The 21,346-nt window shown below is 34.3% G+C and overlaps 1 protein-coding gene across 3 annotated transcripts in view; it reads right to left on the bottom strand.

Annotated features, from left to right (window-relative positions):
- LOC125674617 (cytochrome P450 3A12-like) overlaps positions 1-21,346 on the bottom strand; it is a 26,326-nt gene extending 4,980 nt beyond the window's left edge. The window contains exons 1-14 of one of the 3 annotated variants that reach the window (XM_056160268.1): positions 21,199-21,346; positions 19,160-19,253; positions 16,952-17,004; positions 16,481-16,577; positions 14,853-14,969; positions 11,645-11,733; positions 10,743-10,888; positions 9,636-9,760; positions 8,202-8,313; positions 6,771-6,928; positions 2,731-2,819; positions 2,375-2,512; positions 2,139-2,301; positions 226-315 (exon numbers count right to left, since the gene is read on the bottom strand). In XM_056160268.1, coding sequence (XP_056016243.1) covers positions 226-315; positions 2,139-2,301; positions 2,375-2,512; positions 2,731-2,819; positions 6,771-6,928; positions 8,202-8,313; positions 9,636-9,760; positions 10,743-10,888; positions 11,645-11,733; positions 14,853-14,969; positions 16,481-16,577; positions 16,952-17,004; positions 19,160-19,253; positions 21,199-21,272 — 1,545 coding nt within the window. In that variant the 5' untranslated portion in view covers positions 21,273-21,346. Of the gene's footprint in view, positions 1-7; positions 316-2,138; positions 2,302-2,374; positions 2,513-2,730; positions 2,820-6,770; positions 6,929-8,201; positions 8,314-9,635; positions 9,761-10,742; positions 10,889-11,644; positions 11,734-14,852; positions 14,970-16,480; positions 16,578-16,741; positions 16,850-16,951; positions 17,005-19,159; positions 19,254-21,198 lie in introns of those variants that run through there. The other 2 variants (XM_048911860.2, XM_056160267.1) reach the window with 2 other exon arrangements.

The following is a 21,346-nucleotide window of genomic DNA, read 5'->3' as shown; positions in this document are numbered from 1 at the left end:
CTACAAAAGTAATGAAGTCGTTAAAATTTTTGTGAATTACAACTGGTTAATGAAATGAAAGTTTGTCAAGTTGTTAAAGAATAAGTCCATTACTGTTTTTAATGATAATGTTGTACGTATTTTATACGTCACACAAATAGTCTGAAATATTGAACTTTTTACTCGTACAGGACTGCAAAACTGACGTATAGAATGTTTGGTTGGGATATCCATGAAATGATTTACTTGATATGTTTGAGTTTCCCGTTTCTCCAGTTTTAAAACAATCCCGTTTTTCGGCTTCAAAAAGAATCTGCAATCCAACTCAACAGGAATCTGTAATGGATTTAGTGTAACGTACTTAACATAGCAAGCACTACAATATCAAATAATCGACAATGACATTGTAAGAGAGTTTTCAATATCATACCCCAACATTGACACAGTTTTGAGACTTCTTAAATGTAAAAAAAATATGTATTTACATCGAATTCCAATTCTTATCACTATAAAATCCATTATATGGGTTTATGATTATTCAATGAGCTTTAAAGTCCTTTTATTGGATTAAAGGTACTTTTCCTATATTGGGTTCAGTATTATGTTATGTGGTTAGAGGTCCTTGTTTGACCTTAATGATACCTTTCCTTTTTATGGGTTTAGGGTCCATTTGATGTTATATAAAACTAGTTTACTGAACTATAAAATTCACGAAAATGAGAAATATGTCATTCATATGATAATAGAAAAAGTGGGTTACAAAGTTTTGCATATTTTATCATTCTCTTCATTTCAAAGGAGAAATAAATCATGAAAATGGATCATTTATATATATTAGTAAAACTTTTGATTTTACATTGGTTTACTATTTAGAAAAGTTTTATCAGTAAAATATTTTTTCAAATAGAACCCCGTGGGGATCCTGGTTAGAATATGTCTTCAGTACCCCTTGCTTGTCGTAAGAGGCGACTAAATGGGGCGGTCCTTCGGAGGAGACCGCAACAACCGAGGTCCCATGTCATAACAGGTGTGGTACGATAAAGACCCCTCCCTGCTTAAAGGCCGTAAACGCCGAGGATAGGCCTATTTCATAACCCTTTACCGGCAGTGGCGACGTCTCCAGATGAGTGAAAAATTCTCGAAAGGGACATCAAACAATATACAATTAATCAATGAAATAGCTATATCTTTTTACTGTTACACTCCCTCTTTTATCGGACTATTTTGAAAGCGGCAAATGTTATAGAAAGTATGTAGAAAATGCATTTTATTTTTGACGAATGTTTTTGAATTCAGACAACTTATATTAGAGCTTGTATACAACTTGAATTTGCATTTTAAAAGAAAAATATTATGCGGTTTTGAAATGTTTAAATTACATAATTCTTCCGTTAAATTACAAAATTAATGATCGTTTGTAATGGGTATCCATATTTTTCAGGAATTGTATTTGAGTTTTAGAAATACACCATCTTCAGAAAGGTTGATACTTGAAACACATCTGCGCTTTAAAAAACGCAATTTCCTTTTAAAGTTTTAGAACAACCAGGGATATATTTGAACATGTATATTTTAAAGGGATCAGTTAAAGATTTGAACACCCAGGCTTTAAAACACCCAGCAAACCATTTGAACGTTAAGACTTTCAAGTAAACCACAATAAAGTTTAGCGTTCTGACGTTCACAAACCGCAACACATTCAAGCGCACGGGTTTTAATGACCCCGTAACATATAAACTTATTTTGATGAAGGTATATCCGAAAGTACAATATTACGAAATAAAATTTCAACATGTATCTTTGGTTCAGAGGTTAAAAGAATAAAATTCAAAATCCACATGCTGTAAATGTCAATTCAAATTGAGAAAATATTGAAGTGGTAATGGGCTTCATTTCAATGTTCTTTGAAAACACACAAAAGTGTAACTTTTCTGCCTGAACAGACAGCGTGTGAGATGCATTGTTTGGTTTATTTTGCAGTTTACAGTTTACTTTCCTATGGTGTATTATGTATTAATGTGAAATTACAGAACTGGAAAGAGACAATACTGAGTGCGATTTGCTTAAAATTACTTTAAAAATTACTCGGCTAAAATTACTTTCACAGTACTTTATCCCTCCAATAGTGACCCCCCCATGATAGAGTTATAAAAAAATACCTCCGTCTGTTCACATGGTATGAACTTGTATTTTTGTAGAACTCTTATCATGGCACATTTGGCTTCCATGTAAGCTAACCGCATGGCTACACACGACCTCGGCCCGAGTCCAAACGGAAGGAATGTACCTGGAGTCAACTTGGACTTGTTCTTTTCCAAAAACCTTTAAAAATAAATAGTGAAATTAATGTATGATGTGAATACAAAAGTATATCATTGTCCTGGAATTATTGTACCTGTCGGGATTGAATACTTCGGGTTCTTCCCAGTACTTTGGACTTCGATGAAAAGCATATATGGGGATTGATATAGGTGTGTTTGGGGGTATCGTGTATCCTGCAATATCCATGACCTGCTGAGTTTCTCGCATTGTCCTGTAAATACAAAACTAACATTAACCGTTGACACCCTATATACTTCTCAGTACAATTACAAACTAGATTTTAACAGGGCTCACGGCGGTAAGTAATAAACACCATGAAATTCATACTTAAGGACATTTTATATAGTAACGTCTGTAGAATAGTCAGTATTACATATAGATGGACAAAGGGATGAGGGAGACTCAGGTAGAATAGAGAGACTACTGTACCTTGGGACTGGTGGATATAAGCGCAATGTCTCTTTAATAATACAATCCAAGTACTCCATCTTCTGTATGTTGTCATAATCTGGTGTCGCCTGTCAATTGAAAAGAACATGAATCCTAACATTTTCAGTGGTGCCGTTTGAAAGGATTATTAATAGATGTTCTGCATTATGTAGCTATAATTACATTCCTCTTTTGAAATTATAGATGATCAAAAGAATGTCTTGTAATATGGCGAAAATATTAAAGGGTTATTGAATTTATATTGGTGAATATTGGCACGAGTTGGTTGTGAAAATGCACAAGCTTGCGAGTGCATTTTGACAGCCAATTAGTGCCAATATTCACCAATATAAGTTCAATAACCCGACTATTATATAGCTAAAGTATTTAATTATTAAATTATATCTCCCTTTTCACTCAAAATACTCCAAAATAGACGATAATTCATCAGTATTGGCATCTAAGGTGAAGGTGTGCGACATCAGCATGCATTTCTTAACTGTTCAATATTAAACCCGTCATTAGTGCATAAAGCAAACTGATTTTGTGAATGGGGACATCATATAATTTATGTACAGTAAAGCATTTTTTAAAATAAATGAATATGATATCAAATACCAGCTCTGTCAGATTCGGAGGACCGTCGTTTGCCATTTTGGCTAGTTTACGTCGTTACGGTAACGTCAATATTGAACGCTCATACTCGGAATGTTTCGGGTGAACACAATTTACGCAATGCAAAGTTAGCGTTCAATAAATTCTCAGGATATTGAACGTTAAGGAAGTATGCTACACCAGAGAAATTTGATGTAGATGAAAAGTGGAGGATATGTACAACAATATTTTGAAGTTGAATTTTTTTAATTTACTTTATTTTGTCAAAAAATACAGTTTTAGTAGAAGGTAATCTCCAAAAAATTTAAAACCCCTGATGGACTCGAACCTGCGACCTACAGTTCAGCACTCGGTATTCTTTTTTTCTCTTTTATGCACTCGGTATTCTAACCTACTGAGCTACTCGGCTAGGTATTTAAATGAAAAAGGAAAAGTCTAATATTGCTGATATCGATTTTTTTCATCCATACTTTTAAAGGAAGTCAGTCATTATGACGATGTAGAGTACTACCTTAACGTTCTCTAAATTTTACGCAGATTTTATAATATACTATTTATTAACTATATAATGAATAACAATATTCTAACCGTATCAATTGGACATGAAAGGTAAAGATAACGAACAGTGATCAATCTCATGAATCACATAAGCAATACAAATTAGATAGTTGGACAAAGACATACAAAAATATTCTATATTGACGCAGATAGGGTTGCTACTCTACACGATTCTATGTTCTAATTTACGGTCAGCCATGTTTTCATTGCGTGACAATCCAGGCTGACCACGCAATATATTGAACTATATTTCTATGTACACTATAATCTTAGGTAAAATACTGACTGTGACAAGTTTTGATTCAACTACTTTTTGAAATTAACTGGTATGATTTTAAAGTTGTAACTAATGCGTGTGGATACTAGTGGCTGGGGGAGGTTTTCGTGCAATAAAAAAACCCGATCCTTGCATCTTTATACATGTTTAAAAACTGCATCTAGTCCATCTATTAAAGTAGAAAAAATAATAATGGAAAGTTAAAAGATAAAACGGATTAGGTGCTATATTGTGAGCTGTTGTTTTATAGTAGGTCATAATCTATCAAATCAAGAAATATTCTGGATTTGTACTGTCCGTGTTAAATGTGAGTCTACTAAGTTTACCTGATCAAAATATATGACTCACGACAGGTGAAGCCAGTCTACAGGGGATGCTTACTCCTCCTAGGCACTTAATTCCACCTCTTGTGTGTCCATGGGCTGTGTTTGTTCGGCTCTCTATTGTGTATTCCTCATAGAGGAGTTATAAGATTTATCACTGTTCGTTATTTTCACCTTTTCATCTAACATGTTTGTGAATAACACAATAGGAATTAGAAATCAGAAAAACACACCAAATTTTTGAATATGATTTTGTTCCGGAGAGTAATGATGTAATCCAGAAGAGAGGATCGATGGACAATGAAACAAATGAACGATAAATTTATGTAAATGAAAGGTGAAGATAACATTCTCATAACTCCAATAAGCAATACAAAATATATATTTGGGCAGACACGGACCCCTGGACACACCAGAGGTGGGATCAGGTGCCTAGGAAGAGTAAGCATCCCCCGTCGACCGATCACCCCCGCCGTGAGCCCTTCATCCTGAGCAGGTAAACGGAGTTATCCGTAGTCAAAATCAGTGTGCCAAGAACTGCCTAATAATCGGTACAGCATTTGACCCAATGATAGGTTGTATTGACGAACTAATGTTAGTAGGTCAAAAATGTAGATCAGGCTCCGTATGTTGCAGACGATCGCTTCCATAGTTTGTCAGCGCCTCAGTGACAGCGAGTTTTTGGTATCATTCAATATATTACGAGGATATTAAACAATTTTGAATGACGTACATCCTGATATAATGTTTATTGTTTAATATTGATGAAAGTGAAATAGATTTAATTCAAATGGCTGGTAACTTATCACAAACCGATTTATTGCACTTGAAACTTTTTGGAGAATTTGTCTGCCCTTTATAAAAGTGAGAAAGATCCAATTTTCTATAAACATATGAGATAAATGATTCATTGATTTAATATTTTTATAAAGATAATGTTTATCTAACGTTTTGCTAAGAATGTCTATGAATGTATAACTTCTATTGAGAATATTTCAATATAACATGTATTCAAGTTAATTAAATGAAACTGTAACACATATTTTGCAAATTCTTATGGTGGATTAATTCTAATTGATAAACTTTAATTACAAAAATTATGCTATAAATTCATAAATATGAAATATGATTTTCATGCATTTTTGTACCTTAGATATAACCGTTTTTTGAACGACTGATAACTCACATTAAACGTTCTAAAGGCTCATCTAGATATTGAAATGGATAGGATGAAAAATTCGATATAACGAACGGTGATCGATCTAGATAAACCTATAAAGAATACAAAATTAAAAGAAGAGGAAACACGGAACCTTCGATGTACCAGAGATGGGATCAGTTGCCCTCGAGGAGTAGGCATATGTTGTTGACCTGTCACACCCGCCGTGGACCCTATATCTTGATCTGGTAAAGGCAGTAATCAAAATTAACTTAATTTTCAGTAACCTTAAAACTGATTATACCCAGAGCATTCTGTTGTGTAATACATGTACATGGTTATTTAATCGACATGTGTGACCTAGGTAATATTCTAGCCGTTCTAGTTTTAGAACGATGTTTGTCAGTTCAATAAAAAGGATGATATAATATGTGTTTATCTAAGTCGTAAAAAGATGATATAATATGTGTTTATCTATGTCGCAAAAAGGAAAGCCCTAGATACTTCATTTTAGTGTAAGTAGACTGTAAAGTTTGTGGTTACGAATATTCAAGAAGCACTCTACGCAATTATGTATTTGGACTTTCATATATGGGACTTAACGGCCGATTTGTGACTGTTTGAATTCCTGTGTATGGATTTAGCTCGGCAAACCAGTATCGACCACTTTTTATGAACTTTATTTAGATCTATTGACAGTTCAGTGAAACATTTTTCTGTCAAGAATTGTGAATGAATTGTTAAATCTTTGAAGTATTTGTTATTGATTTTACTGGTCACGATAAGAGTTATTCTGACCCAGAACAATGTCATCTTTATCGAATCAGTTGAGAAACACAAACATAGTGACATTGCAACATAAATATGAATAAGTATAAGTTGACGATGGAAAAGCTTAAGCCATAAATATGTTTGGTCATAAAGTTGAGTTTGTCTTTAACATCTATGTTCAATTAAATATCCAAGTATGAAGCTGATATGAAGGACTCTGTAATGTATTCTATTTCGTGTTCACTGGAATAATTCTTTATACCGTCATAAATAGTATTAACAAATTTTATCGAAATGGATAGGCTTTAGGTTGTTGTACATGTGAGAAGTCCAATACCTGTCCGATCGTTTTATCAATTTCCATGATCAATTCTTCTTGACATTTCGGATTTGTTGCTAGGCAATACGCAGCAAACGTTAATGTTGTAGCAGTCGTTTCGTATCCAACAATCATAAACATGATGGAATTTGAATTCACTTCTGCCTTTGAAAGTCCTTTAGCAAAAAAAGTAATCAATTCATAATTCTCATAAAGAATAAAAACCCAGGATTAGGATACATGGAGAAACTAGAGGTGGGATAAAGTGCCTAAGAGGAGTAAACATCCCCTGTTGACGGGTTATACCCAGGATAGGCCTTGCATCTTGAGCAGAAAAATGGAGTAATTCGTAGTCAAAATCAATGTGTAAGAAAGCCCTAACAATTGGCATGAGACAAGTCGTACAACCTGCGGCTTTGTGGCAGGTTGTATTTTCAAATTAGATCATTAGATACAATATAATATAATTTGCGAAATGCTGATATTCAACGACACAATGCAACTGGATTTAGGTTGAAGTGATTTGAATTCTAGAGTTACACCCACAGATAAACAGATCCGTTATGATTTGAAAATGGTTCCAATAAACAATGAAAAAGAAACGATACTAACGGTATGATTTTTGTACTATGAAATGACCCCTTGCAACCTATCACTGGGTCAAATACTGTCTGATGTGTTTCTTACCAATTGTTACGTCGTTCTTGGCACGTTGATTCTGACTACGGATTGCTCAAGATATGCGGCTGATTGTCACATTTACAGTGTTACATGTTTGTATGTTATGTTTGCAGTTATCCTGTAGAGAACCCTTCTAGTCAATTACCCTTCAGAGAACCCGAGTTTAGGATTTCACTCTCTTCGGACCGTGTTCCACGCAATACAGTAGCACGGGTTCCAAATTTTTTTGGGTCAAACTCCAAAGTTTAAGTTAGAAATTAGTACCGACACGACTTCTGAGGTCCGTGTGTATTGACTCATGGTACTTGGTGTTCCACATAAACCGAACCAAATGTGAACATCTATTGCTAGTAACGGATATCCGAGACAGCAGTGGATAATGGCTATGTACAATATGTCTGCAATATAAAGTGAAAATGTTTGAAATCTTGTTTTTGATTGTTAATCCTGGAAACCAACCCGGTCAACCTGTTACACCCATTACGGGTGCGACCGGTAGACAGGGGGTGTCTACTCTTCATAGGCACCTGCTACCAGCCGTGGTAGATCCAGAGGTCCGTGTTTGACCAACTCTACATTTTGTATTGCTTATATGAGTTATGATATTGATCACTTTCCATACACTAGAATCTCTCCGCTAAGCAAATCGATATACTGGATCTACGGGAACACGGAAACAAATACATGTGGAAGGACAACATTATGTGTCCATATGGAAACAGAAATATCTATATTCAAAGAATATTATCTGTGTTCATATATTCATACCTCTCTTTTTACAATGCTCTTTGCTGTCCTCATATTCAAGAAACTGCTCTGTATCACTAACTTCTGTATCCCTGTGAGCATTCAACAAAAGCTGAAGGATATCAACACTATCCTGAAATGAAAATAAAATATGATCAAATCAAAGGGTATTTTTGCATTGATATGACCCTACATGCACATTTTTCTTAAGCTCGCATCGTCATTTATCAACAAGCAAAACAATCATAACAACTAGCATGATTTCCAGCAGATGTGGAAGAGTGTGGTGTCTTATATTTCTAGTTCCCTGGGATATATCGAATCAACACATGAAAGAAAAAATATCGTTAATAGATAAAACGCCGTAGATATATCTACATATCGAGTTGAAGGCCACTGATAGATATTTCTTCTTCTTATGTAGATGTTGTTGAATAAATTTTGTCTCATAAGAATGTAAACACAGGCAGGCTATTAAAGGAGCAAAAACTTTGTGTCCATGGGAATTCCAACACACATTTGGAAGACCTGATCAAGAAATACTACAAAGATATTGTCAATGAGGTACTCCAGCATCTTTTTGATATGAACTTCAGAGTACTTGTGCGTGGAATAAGAGTGGTGTTTAACAAAATAAGTTTTTAAATGATTGGTCACTAGATAGGAACATTTCGCTTTTCCCATTTTTGTTGTGTGATGTCTGTGGTGTCAAAAAGTCTAGTCTTTAATTTATTGTCAGGAATGGTCGTGTAAAGTGTTTTATAAAACTAAGTTTTACGCACTCAACGCATCATAAACATATCCGTCCGCGATATCGTATTTTGAGAAATAAACATTGTGCAGACAATTTGTATTTGTAACATGATGGGCATTGGAAAAGGCGAGGATTTCAAAAGTACTTCGAATATTCGTGGACAAATGTTTGCAGTATGAAAAGACTTCTAAAACATAACATTTTGATGACAATGAAGAAACAAGAGGTCAATGGGCCACATCACTCACCCGAGTCAACTTGGTCCATATCTAAAGATTTTCTCTATACATTCGCATGCGATACTATAGTGGCCCCGGCCACTCCTGAGGACCATAATTTTTACAAACTTGAACCTGCACTACGTCCGAAAGCTTTCATGTAAATGATTTTTAAATGACCCCTTCATATATTTGCATTTTTTTGATAATCTCCCCTTTGAAGGGAACATGGCCCTTCGTTTGAACAGACTTGAAAGCTCTTCATCCAAAAATGTTTTTTGCCAAGTTTGGTTGAAATTTTCCCAGTGGTTCTGGAGAAGTCAAAAATGTAAAAAAAAAAAAAAAAAAAAAAGTTGATAGAGGGATTCTGATAATAAATGACCACCATACTCCTAAGAGACATCCATCTTTATTAAAAATTTTTATGAATTTTAAGGGTCACCTTTTGAGATTTGTAAATTCTTTACAGTAAATCAAACATACCCGATGATCCCCTCTCAAGTTCGTAACTTCCTCCATCAATCCTCTAAAAAACATAGTGCCCTTGCTTTGTCTGTCAATATCCACCCTTAATGTGTGTAGAAGGTTGTACAGGGGCGGCATGAATGCTAAAATACCAAGAATTTTAAGACTATGACAGCAAATAAAAAGACAAGGTTTAAGTTATGAATAAGAATGTGAAAATAATGATCAGTCATCGACCTCATATATTCTATAAACATTACGAAATGAAGAACAGTGAAAACAATTTTAATTGTATATCTTTGATTACAAATGAAAGAAAGGGACGGGACAATGATCCACAACGACATCTGGCAGTATATATATAGAAACTTTACATATTTTCGGCTACTGATTATCTAATCATCTTTAACAACTGGCGACTCAATAAATGGAACTAGTGTTTTTATTTTCAGAATGTATTCCGTCGAAAATTTTTCACTCGTATTGAGACGTTACCAGTTGTAGATGAAGTACCATAAATTTAGATCTATGCGTAGTGCTAATGGCCGTCGGTGCGAAATTTCTTGAACGTGCTAACGTCTGCTGCGACAAGGGACCTCCGGTTTTAAAGTCGTATCCGAAATACTCGTGATTTTTACTTCTAAATGTTGAGGGTTTGTTTAAGGAGCAATCACTATATTTGTTTATGCCTTAGGTTTGACGCGACCATGCACGGGCGGGGCTAGAAACCACGACCTCCCGGTTACAAAGCAAACATTTTATCCCTGAGCTACTGCGACTGGTAAAATCGTTTTGTCATTACTTTTTAAAGTGACAAACCGGATGCACTGAACTAGTTGGAATTTTCCAATCCGAAACAATTAAAAGCAAATATACATTTTGGATATGCATTGGTGAAGAATCGTCCTAGCGTTATCTTATACATGAAAGGTGAAGATAACGAACAGTGATCAATCTCATAACTCTTATAAGCAATACAAAATACATTGTTGGACTAACACGGACCCCTGGGCACACCAGAGGTGGAATCAAGTGCCTAGGAGGAGTAAGCATCCCCTGTCGACCGGTTTAGGAAAAATACCAATCTCTTCATTTTCATAAATATTAACATTTTGAATATCTTACCATTAAGTTTTGCTCCAAAGCCTACAAAGTTACTGATAATTGCTTTTGTGTTTAATATAAATTCGTTATTTTCTTCTCCATAAGCATTCAGATCGATTCCAAATCCTATTGCAGCAATCGCGTCTAACGTAAAATTTCCAAACATTCTGAAATTGAAATATTGATTGACTTTAAAACAAGCTAATCGGAACGGAGAAAACGTTAGATTGTTCCACCTTGAATTTTTATGCATCAAATTATTGCAAATCTGGCATGCATAGTATAAAAATATTGTAGTCGGAATTAGCTGTTAGTATAGAGAGTCTCTCTTTATAAACCTCACTTTATCTTCATCTTATTTAATTCTTGTCTTGCATGTAGGAAGCTCATTAATATATGATTTATTTATTGCATAAAAACCATGAAAAACTATCAGTATTGGACTCGGAATGTTTCACGTAAAATTATCACCACTATTTTCAATGGAAACACAATCTGCACGTAACAAACATCTATATTGGAATTGTGTATTCGCGTTGTGTTATTTTCGTGACAGTTTGATTCGCGCTGTTGTGACACAGATTGTTTTTGTGACCGTTATATATTGCCCCATATCTTTGCTTCTCATGAAAATATCAACTACTGTGAAGGAGAAGCATCCAACATATTGTGTCATGACATAATGTCAGAAGTGTAAATCAAATGTGGATGACATCAGTTTCTATATCGCCAACTGTTTAATGTTTTTTTCAAGTCCATTAAGATATATGACATCGGATATGAATAAAACTAAACATTGTTAAAAGACAAGACATCGTCGATATATTTTAATGTCGAGTTGAAGTTTGAATATACAGTTACATAACTATTGCACAAATACATCCCACTTTGGATCAGTCGTGAAGAATGACTGCTCAACTTACTGTTTGAATTCAATTGGACGCCCATGATTCGTTTCGATTTCAACATTCTTGAGCAGTCTAGCACACGACTCGGCAAGTACAGGTGAAATCTAAGAATGCAAGAATATTATTAAATAATATATTTACAAAGCATGAATAAAAAAGCTATATACATGACAATATTTGAATGGACTGAATTCGGTATGGTCACGTAAGCCCCTTACGATATCATAATACGTAATTTGGTGTTCTGAATTATCAATTGAGGGTAGCCATTGTTATTATGAATTGTTAATTATTTTGTAGTCATGTTGCATAGCAACAACTCGTAAAGATACATGAATTATTTTAGTTTAAATGTTAATTTCCATTTCCTGCTTTTTGTTTTTAATTCTGCATGTCCTTTCAAATTATTAGAATATATTCAATTTCAAGAACAAATCATAGCAACAACACAATTCTAGAAACCAAAATATACCGTATCAGTCAATTTGTTTTCACATGAGTTTCTTGTGTAAATTATGATATTTGAATAGATAATATTTGGATTTTGTAATTAAAGACATCACATAGTCTTGCACATCGGCTTCGTTAGTGGTAAGTCTACTGGATGCAGTTTTGCGAAAAACGTTCATTTTGGCGACAATACACTTTGAGTCTTCCAACAGGCCTCTGAAGTAAACATCGAGGATCATCGCTGAACCAAGCTGTCCACCAGCATTGTTGTGGTCAGAATTGACGAGTTTGAGACCATTGAAGTCGGTTTCAGCGATGTTGCGGAGTCAGAACAATGCCACGAACAAGTCAGCGCGCTCTAATCCCAGAATCCTGTAGTCGATTGCGATTGAGAATCCCAGGAATGGCGGATGCTATAGATGACGCTGTTGTGAATCTTTGACGAAGATGACACAATCAATCAAGCAATCCTGTACTGCTGATGTCACGCGTGGTGTACCTAATTTATGACGATTACTTTTTGAACCATGCTGTTGATATCTGGTCCAGAGGCGATATATGGTGATTGTGCAACATTGAAATATCATAGTTGTATACATGCTTGTAGTCGTGAATTGCGTTCTTGGGTTGGGATGACCATCATTAAGACACGGTATTTCTAAAAAGTGGTTAGATTTAAAGACAACGCAATTAAATATCAAGAACACGGTCTTCTTAATAAACTACTGGTGTCTGAATCGCGTGCATTAGGAACTATCTTATTCGAATATTTCATGGTAATATGATATCACCAAAAAAGTGAAAAATACTTTTCAGCTGACAGGTCGAACTATAGTAAAGGACTGATTGTAGGATAAAACATAATCCTCAATATAGAAAATGGAAGTTAAAAACGGTTTAGTATACATAGCCTTAAAGGACACATCACATGTTTCTAAACTTTTTAATTTTTTCAGCAAAATTAATTCATTTCATGCCTAAAACTACTTTATATGTGTTTTAAATTAAACAGTTTGCATAGTTTTCGAGTTTGAAAACGATGAAATTCAAATCTTGCGATATGCATATTTTCTTCCATATTTTACGCGCCATTATCTATGACGTAATATGCGACCTCAAGCGAGAAGTTTTGAAAACAGTTGTTAGCCCTTTCATAAACAGATTAGATTTAATTCACAAAAAAACCCCCCAAACAGTTATCACCTTAACGACTTGTAAATAATACTGCATTAGGGTGTTTGTGCCGTTTAAAGGTGTACTTGCTGTCAGTAGAAAGGCTTTAGACCGTGTTTTTTTCAATTTTAGAAGGAAGGTATGGGGGAAAAGACGTGGATATGTTTTGTAGGCACAACGACTTTGCCATAAAAAAAACCCAGTAAAATTTGTCCCTGTACATTTTCAAAAAATCACTTGGACAAAGACGTAGATAAACTGCGAGAAAATGGTTCTATCGAAGCTCAGCACCGTTACATGTAGGCCTACAGCGTATGCATTCTGTTCTGCTCTCAAATTCAATACACACTCGTACCAACTGACCTTCACCTTGTAACAACATATAGGCAGAACTGTGCTTGCAGTTTCTACCAACTGGTAGCTTTAGAAATAAAGATAAAAGATGATTGAACTTTCAATTATAGATAATAAAATATATTTCCTAATTTTGAATTGAACTATAATGCTTTCATTTTATTAAGGAACGCGTACGTAACAACAATAATACGCCCCCACTTCGTAAGTAACAACGTGTAGATTAAAAATAATAATGATTAAAGAAATAGCTTGAATAAAATAATTTAAAAGTAATGTGATTTTCACTATAAATTTGATCATTTTATTTATTTTTCGAAATGCACCCGTGTTGTCAATGATACATCGTATCATAATTTAGACCTATCTAACTTATCCAAAAATAAATTTAATAATGATTGCACTGTTTATGTTAGAAAAGTAACGCTAATTACAGTTGTTTAAAGAAATAGCATTACCAAATAGTGTTTAGAGAGCGATCCCATGTAGATATTATTTACTCGCAGATGCAGATTTCATACTTGGTTTCGTCGCTACATGTGGGTCGCTATTTGTATGCACTGGTGGCTAAAAGATATAAGACTCGAGATATTTGTCAACATCGAAATAAATGTTATCCATGGTAAATAAATTAGACCCCTAAAACCCGAGTTTTTAAAACTATCGAACACTACTTTTACAACAAGTTGATCGACGAATGTCGCATATGACGTCACTGTACCAAGAGGTTATTTATCTAATTAACTAGGCTTTTTGAAAGCGGGGCTTAGATTTAAGTCGGTATTGTAGCTAATTATTGCAATACTTCTACGAACGAACTATTACAATTAATTTCTATAAGCACAGGGAAGACAAAATGCATATAATTCTGTATACTTTGAAAACACGAGATGTGTCCTTGAATGATTGCCAAGAAGTTGTGGCTGAATTTGACGCTTGAGTAAGTTCATCTGTTTGTTAAAATGAAAGGTTTAATATGGGCTGACATGATAAAAAGGGCAAGATAGGATTTTTTCCAGTCGTTAAAATTAGCTATATAAGAGTGGTCCGTTTCTTTCTTTGACATTATATCAAGAAAATATTATTGTTTGAAGGAATTGAAACATCTCATAGTTAGAAATTCGGGTTTGTAGACGTTGCATGTTGCCCGTTTTGCATTCAATTATTTGAATGAAAACTCATCGAAGCTAGAAAAGTTCATGGAATAGAGAAACAAATTGTCGAAATCATTGGATTTTGGAAATACCTTTCGCATTTTTCCGGACGAAAATATTGGAGAAATTGTGTTCCTCATGAAGCGCCACTTGTCTCCTGTCAGTCTGGTCAGAGCGTGATCAAGGTCGTTATGGCGTTTTATCGTTTGCTGTAACAGATATTTAATCAACATTCACATTTGCAAAGCTGAATTTTTAAATCATAGTTGCATGCAAGGTGAAGATAACGAACAGTGATCAATCTCATAACTCCTACAAGCAATACAAAATAGATAGTTGGGCAAACACGGACCCCTGGACACACACACTGTTTTCAGAATCACTTAGCTAGAGATTTAAATATTCAGAATTCAATCTACCTTGCAATTGTAGAAACTTAGATATAGTGTTCTATGAATAAAAATAAAAATAAAGCAAGCATTCGTTTTAATTTTATTAACAACAGTATGTTTTTTTTTATATGAATGGTATCTTTTAATCTTTCATGTTCTCCATGAAAAATTACAGACAACGTTTAGTACATTTCAAATCACAAAACTTTTTCCATATCAACAACATCAAGAGGTATGACTTTGTAACACTTTACATTAAATATTAGGCTTTTTGATATCGTAGACAGCTGCCTGTTCAATAAAAATTAACAAGAAAATATTAATATATTGTGATCAGTCATTGGAAATTTCTTTGTTGAACACCACTCTCATTCTAGGTGCAATGTCTAAAAGTGAATTATGAGAAGGATAACCGTTATTTCCAACTTTTCATGAAAAGATGCAGGCATTATTTATTTATTCATTGACAATCCCTACGAGGGATTTGATTATCAAGTCCTCCAACATTGTGTTGGAATTTCGATGGACAGGAATTAGCTGATATGTTCTTACATCCTTAAACAGCAGAATTATTAATTATTTTCGTTAATATGTCTACTCGATATATCCTTGGGAACTCTACAAAATACACCACAGAGTGTTTTATATTTTGTTTTAAATTTCCATTATCATCTTGCATATGGTGTTTATGTCTATCAACCGATTCAATACACAAAAACATGTTCTGCGTATGATCAACGTTCAAATCATATCAAGCTATTGAGAAAAAAGCTAATGTTACAGGGGTTTCAAAGTGGTTTGAAGGCACCCTTTCAAAAATTCCAAAATATTTTCTTATTTGCAAATACAACCTGTCGTTAAGCCGAATTTCATTTGACGTGGTTTTATAGCAATTATTAATCTGTCCTTTTGATTTGACAACAGATTACACAGCTTTTCTGATCAAGATCAGGTGTTCACAGTGGGTTGACTGGTCAACAGCGGATGCTCCTTTTGTGTGTTCAGGGGTCCGTTTTTGCCCCTCTCTTAATTTGTTATTAAACAGGTAAAATTGCAACATCATGATGTAGGGCTTACGACGGTTGTAACTGGTTGGCAAGGGATGCTTAACCCTCCTAAATACCCTATCCCATATCTGATATATCCAGGGTTCTGTGTCTGCACAACTTTCAATTTTTTATTCCTTATTAGAGCTATGAGACTGATCAGTCTTCGTTTTCTACACCTTTTCATCTTTTCTATGGCACCACCACTGTAAGAAATTGATCTATCTTACAAAACAATGTCATGTTTCTTTATTTCAGTGCAGAATGAATATGTGCTCTTACTGGTCTGTTCGGTATGCTGAAGAAATTCTTGATTAAGATGTCACGTCCTATCTCAGGGTCCAAAATAAGAAGAATGGGTCTATGAAGAAGGTAGGTCCTGCAATATCAAATAGGGAAAAAGAAATCGATGATCACGACATTAAAATGTTATGAGTATCTTTATTGTCTTAGGAAAGGATAAAATGTGGCTATATTCGTAGTTTCAATGAGAGGGGAATAAAAGTTAGAACATGAAAATTGAAAAAGTTGAAAACAAAGTACCGTATAAACATGTATAGTGGCAAATCGGCGCCAAAAGCTGCTTTACTACTACGCCGTCTGATAAACTATCATCTCCAGATTTCAAATCTCCTTGATCGGTGATTTTCTCTAATGATGATTAGACATTTTCATAATACCACGTGATACATGATGAATTGATGTCCAAGCCATGGTAACTAAATTGTATATGTTGTCCAATGATATACTCACCCAACTACTCTGTCAAATGTTGAAAGCATCTTCAAGTCAAATTCTCCAATTCCCTGAAGAAATCAAATAGCCATGTATTCAATGCAAAGTTGCTGAAAGAGGATTGAAAACTTACCAGTATGACGATATAACTTAAGAATACACACTTCGACGAGGTGGAATGCGGTATGATTTGTGTCTTACCAATTGTGGGATTGTGGGACCGTGATAATAATGAACAATAACAGAAGGGCTGACAAGGACCCCTGGACACACCAAAGGTGGGATCATGTGCCTAGAAAGAGTAGTCATCACCTGTTGACCGGTCACACAAGTTGTGAAATCTATATCTTGATCACGTAAACTGAGTGATCCGTAGACAAAACCAGCATGTAAAGATCGGCCTGCCAATTGGTATTAAACACGTCAACGATCATCGGATCCAGAATCTTGAAGAAATAATGTACGAAACACTTTACACTACTATTCCTTGCGATAAATTAAAGACTTATTTTTTTCACATCATAAACAGTTCCTTTTTCAACAAAATGGGAAAAGGAAACATTCATATTTTTGATCAGTCATACAAAAATTACTTTGTTAAACACCTATCTGATTTCACGTACAAGTACCCGGAAGTTGAAATAAAAAAAATGTGCCAGAGTTCCTCATTGACAATATCTTCATAGTCTTTTGTGATCACGTCTTCAAAATGTTTGAATTCCCATGGGCACGAATTGTGCTGCTTTGATAGCTGACCTGTTTTAATATTCTTATAGAAAAGTTTATATAAAAGCTTTTACATTAGAAAAAAACCTCTCTTGCATTGACCTTCAACTTGACATTTCGATATATCAACGACCTGAAATTGATTGCTATTGAACACCACCAAGATTCTATACACAAGTACGATGGAGATAATATCAAAAATATGTTGCACTTTCTCATTGATCATATACAGAACATGCTCTCGTGTATCCAAACAGTTGAGAGAGATATATACACTATATGCAGGTGATAAGGGAATATTGCCACAATACATGTATATGGGAAACTGACGATGACGCAACTGAAGTAGTCTCTTTTGTCACAATGTGTTGTTAGTTTGTCAATGTTCAGTACTATATCCAAATAAAAAGCAGGTATATAATACTCTGTGGTCGCTTTTTATTCTAAATCCAACGAACAGTGATAGATCGCATGCATCCTATAAAGAATACATATTAAGAGAAGGGCAAACTCGGACCCCTATACATAATAGTGGTGGGGGCATGTGACTAGGAGGAGTGGGGATCCATGTTGAAAGTATGTAAAGAGCGTCTTTAATTGGTATGCTTTCAACCCAGTGATGGCCTGTATTTGTGAATTTGCTCATTCTAAATTATCTTCAGTTTCTCCATCATCAACTTCTTCTCTTTGTTTAGCAATATTCTATTATCGCCTGAATAGGAAAACCCTATTCAGGTTCTATTCAATACACAATATTAAGAATTGAATCCCAAGTGATTCAATACGCGAGAGAATGTTCTGCGTATAATCAATGAGGAAATTCAGCATCTTTCTAATATCAACTTCAAAGTATTTTTGCGTAGAATCCGAGTAGTGTATAACAGGTAATATTTTGAATGACTGAGCACAAGATATTGATATTGTCGTGTTTCGTTTTTATTGAGGAGCAACTTTCTATGGTCTCCAAAAAAATTGGTCTTTTGTTTATCGTGAGGAATCGTCAATTTCGATTTCGAATTTGGACATTATCAGACTGAATGTTTAAAACAATTTGGTTAAAATGGAATTTTAAGTATAAACGGCTGATTTTTTTTGCAGAGAAAAGGACACATGGTTACAAACTTTATAATACTGTTAGTAAAAAGATGCACACTGCAACATTCTGAAAATTATCAATATCGCTTTTGATGATGTTTGAAATATTTATATGAATGCTACATTTTGGAAGAAAATGTTCACAACAAATTTAAGAAAACAACAACCAAATAATGAAAGTAGACTATTTTTTTTTAAAATTATTCATAACATTTGTCTTGTCTCGTACACAAGTACCTACATTGGTATTTCTATATCGATTTCTTAAACCTGCATACGAATGTAATTCAAAGGTATATGTGCATTTGTGTTGAAAATATATGAAAGGTCACATAATTTTGTATGAATGGTAATAGTAGTTTGTATGAAAAGAAAGAGATTGCATTTTTTAAAATAATTACTTACATCTTTCATGAGTTTGACATGACCTAGGAACAGTGTGGGTTTTGGATGGGGCACACCGAGGCTGCTCCAAAAACTCAAGTTGTACTTCGAATATCTATCAGAAAAAGAAAAGGAATTGATTTCAATTGATCAATGGATATACACATTTCGTTTCTTGACAATAGTAAAAACATTAACAGTGACTTCATTTCAAAGGTTTCGAATTCTCCTGCAGTCGTATGCACAAGGATTCTTATGTTCTTAAGCATATACTTAAGTATGAATTGTCTGTTTAGTAAGTTTAAATTTCATAAAACATATTGCTTAACAGGTTACATAAAACTTCTAAACTTATACATTAATGCTTCGTATATGCTTAATGTTAAGCACGGTCTTTACTTGGCTTAAGTTCTTAAGCAAATTGCTTAAGAACTTATTTGAAATTGACCAACATGTAAATTATATGAAAGAAGATGACTTTTAAATCTCGATTGGATCCATAGTCATCACTGACAATTGCGGAATTGCAGACAAAGTTTAGATCCACCTACGAAGGTATTAAATCTATTACAAATTAAAAAAAAAATATATCATAGCTTCAGCTAACATAAATCACAATGCGCCAACCCATTCACAAGCTATGGTATCTTTAGCCTATTAGGCACCTGACAAAATACGTTTATATAAAGGAAATCAAATATTGACAATTTCTATAAATTCTATTCACTGTCCGCAAACAATGTACAGGTACATATGAAAGGTGAAGATAGCGAACAGTGATCAATCTCATAAGTCCTATAAGCAATACAAAATATATAGTTGGGCAAACACGGACTAGTTACCTTAGTATCTCAAAGAACATTTAGTCAGACGAAATAACTCGGTTAAAAAGTAAAAAAGATACACAATGTATTTTTCAACAATTGCCAGGAGAGGAACAACACTATTATGCGTTAAGGGATGGGTGGGCGGTTTACTGTAAATTCCTAAATACGCGAGGAATTTGTTATCAATTATATTATTTATTATATATTATTTCGCGAGAGGCATCACGCACTTTTATTTTGATAAAATAAGGAATCGATCTCAAAATGTGAACTAAACGAGGCAGTTTTCTACTTTCGTATGGTTTTGGATTTATATCATTGGATGTGTATATCATCATGTAAAACTCCTTTTGGCACAAACATTTTCAAAAAAAATTTTCAAATCATTTTTCAGATTCCAGTTAAAATAAAGTTTGTGCTAGATAGTAGAAAGTAAGGTTTGAGTTGAAATAAATTAAAGTTAGAAATTTGAAATATAAACTATGTCACAGTTGTTGTTCCGTACAATGGAGACCCACATTTTCTGACCCTACACTTATTCACGCAAGTCGTGTTAAATGTAAATGACGGTTTTCGGTCATAGTTACGGTATATAATTACAGAATTGTGCAAGATATTTATCCCGAGATGAGAGTTACCATCGCTCGTCTGAAACCCCGTAAGTGGAAAGAACTTGTGTTCAAACCGTTTGTATAGTGTGCACTTATACAGTGAAATATAATCATCTGACACATTCCTCAACTATACTGATACTAATACTGCTTGCACTGTTATCTTACAATTGTCCTGTTCGGATTTATGACATTGACTTAAAATTACTTTAGGTGATCGGTGACTCTAAATCGACAAAAAATGATCGTATTTTTCTGTGAAACGTCCCACCATATTTTCATTACTCAAGCGAAGAATGTTTTGCGAGGTGTCTTGTTCAAGTTTCATCTCACCAAACGGCTAAAACAGGTGGGTTTATTAAAGGAGAGAAGCATTTACACAAACAGAACTAAACGGACAGACAGACAGACAAAGGCTAAACTTAATTAGAAAAGTTTGCTTAAGCATCGATTTTGGTCAATTAAAAGCATTGAACTCAAAGAGACCATTTTTCTAGAATATCAGTAGAAAAATCATTGCATTGAAATACTCTTAGTACATGTGTCTCAAAATAACACATGAAGCGTAGTACATTGTATTGAAATATGATATATATACAATGAACTGAAGAAATGAACTTACAAGTAAAGAGAGAGGATGAGAAGAAAGATTGTCAATAACCATCCGGGAACCTCAGCTAATCCCAGAATATCCATGATTGACGAGTTCTGTTTCACGGATCAGACAGCGCTATAAAACGTGTGTGCAGTTCAGGGTCAGGAAATTATCT

This window comes from Ostrea edulis, chromosome 3 (assembly GCF_947568905.1).
Source record: "Ostrea edulis chromosome 3, xbOstEdul1.1, whole genome shotgun sequence".
Taxonomy (NCBI): Eukaryota; Metazoa; Mollusca; class Bivalvia; order Ostreida; family Ostreidae; genus Ostrea; species Ostrea edulis.
Note: the sequence above shows the minus strand (reverse complement) of the source record. Positions and strands in the feature narration are given on the sequence as shown.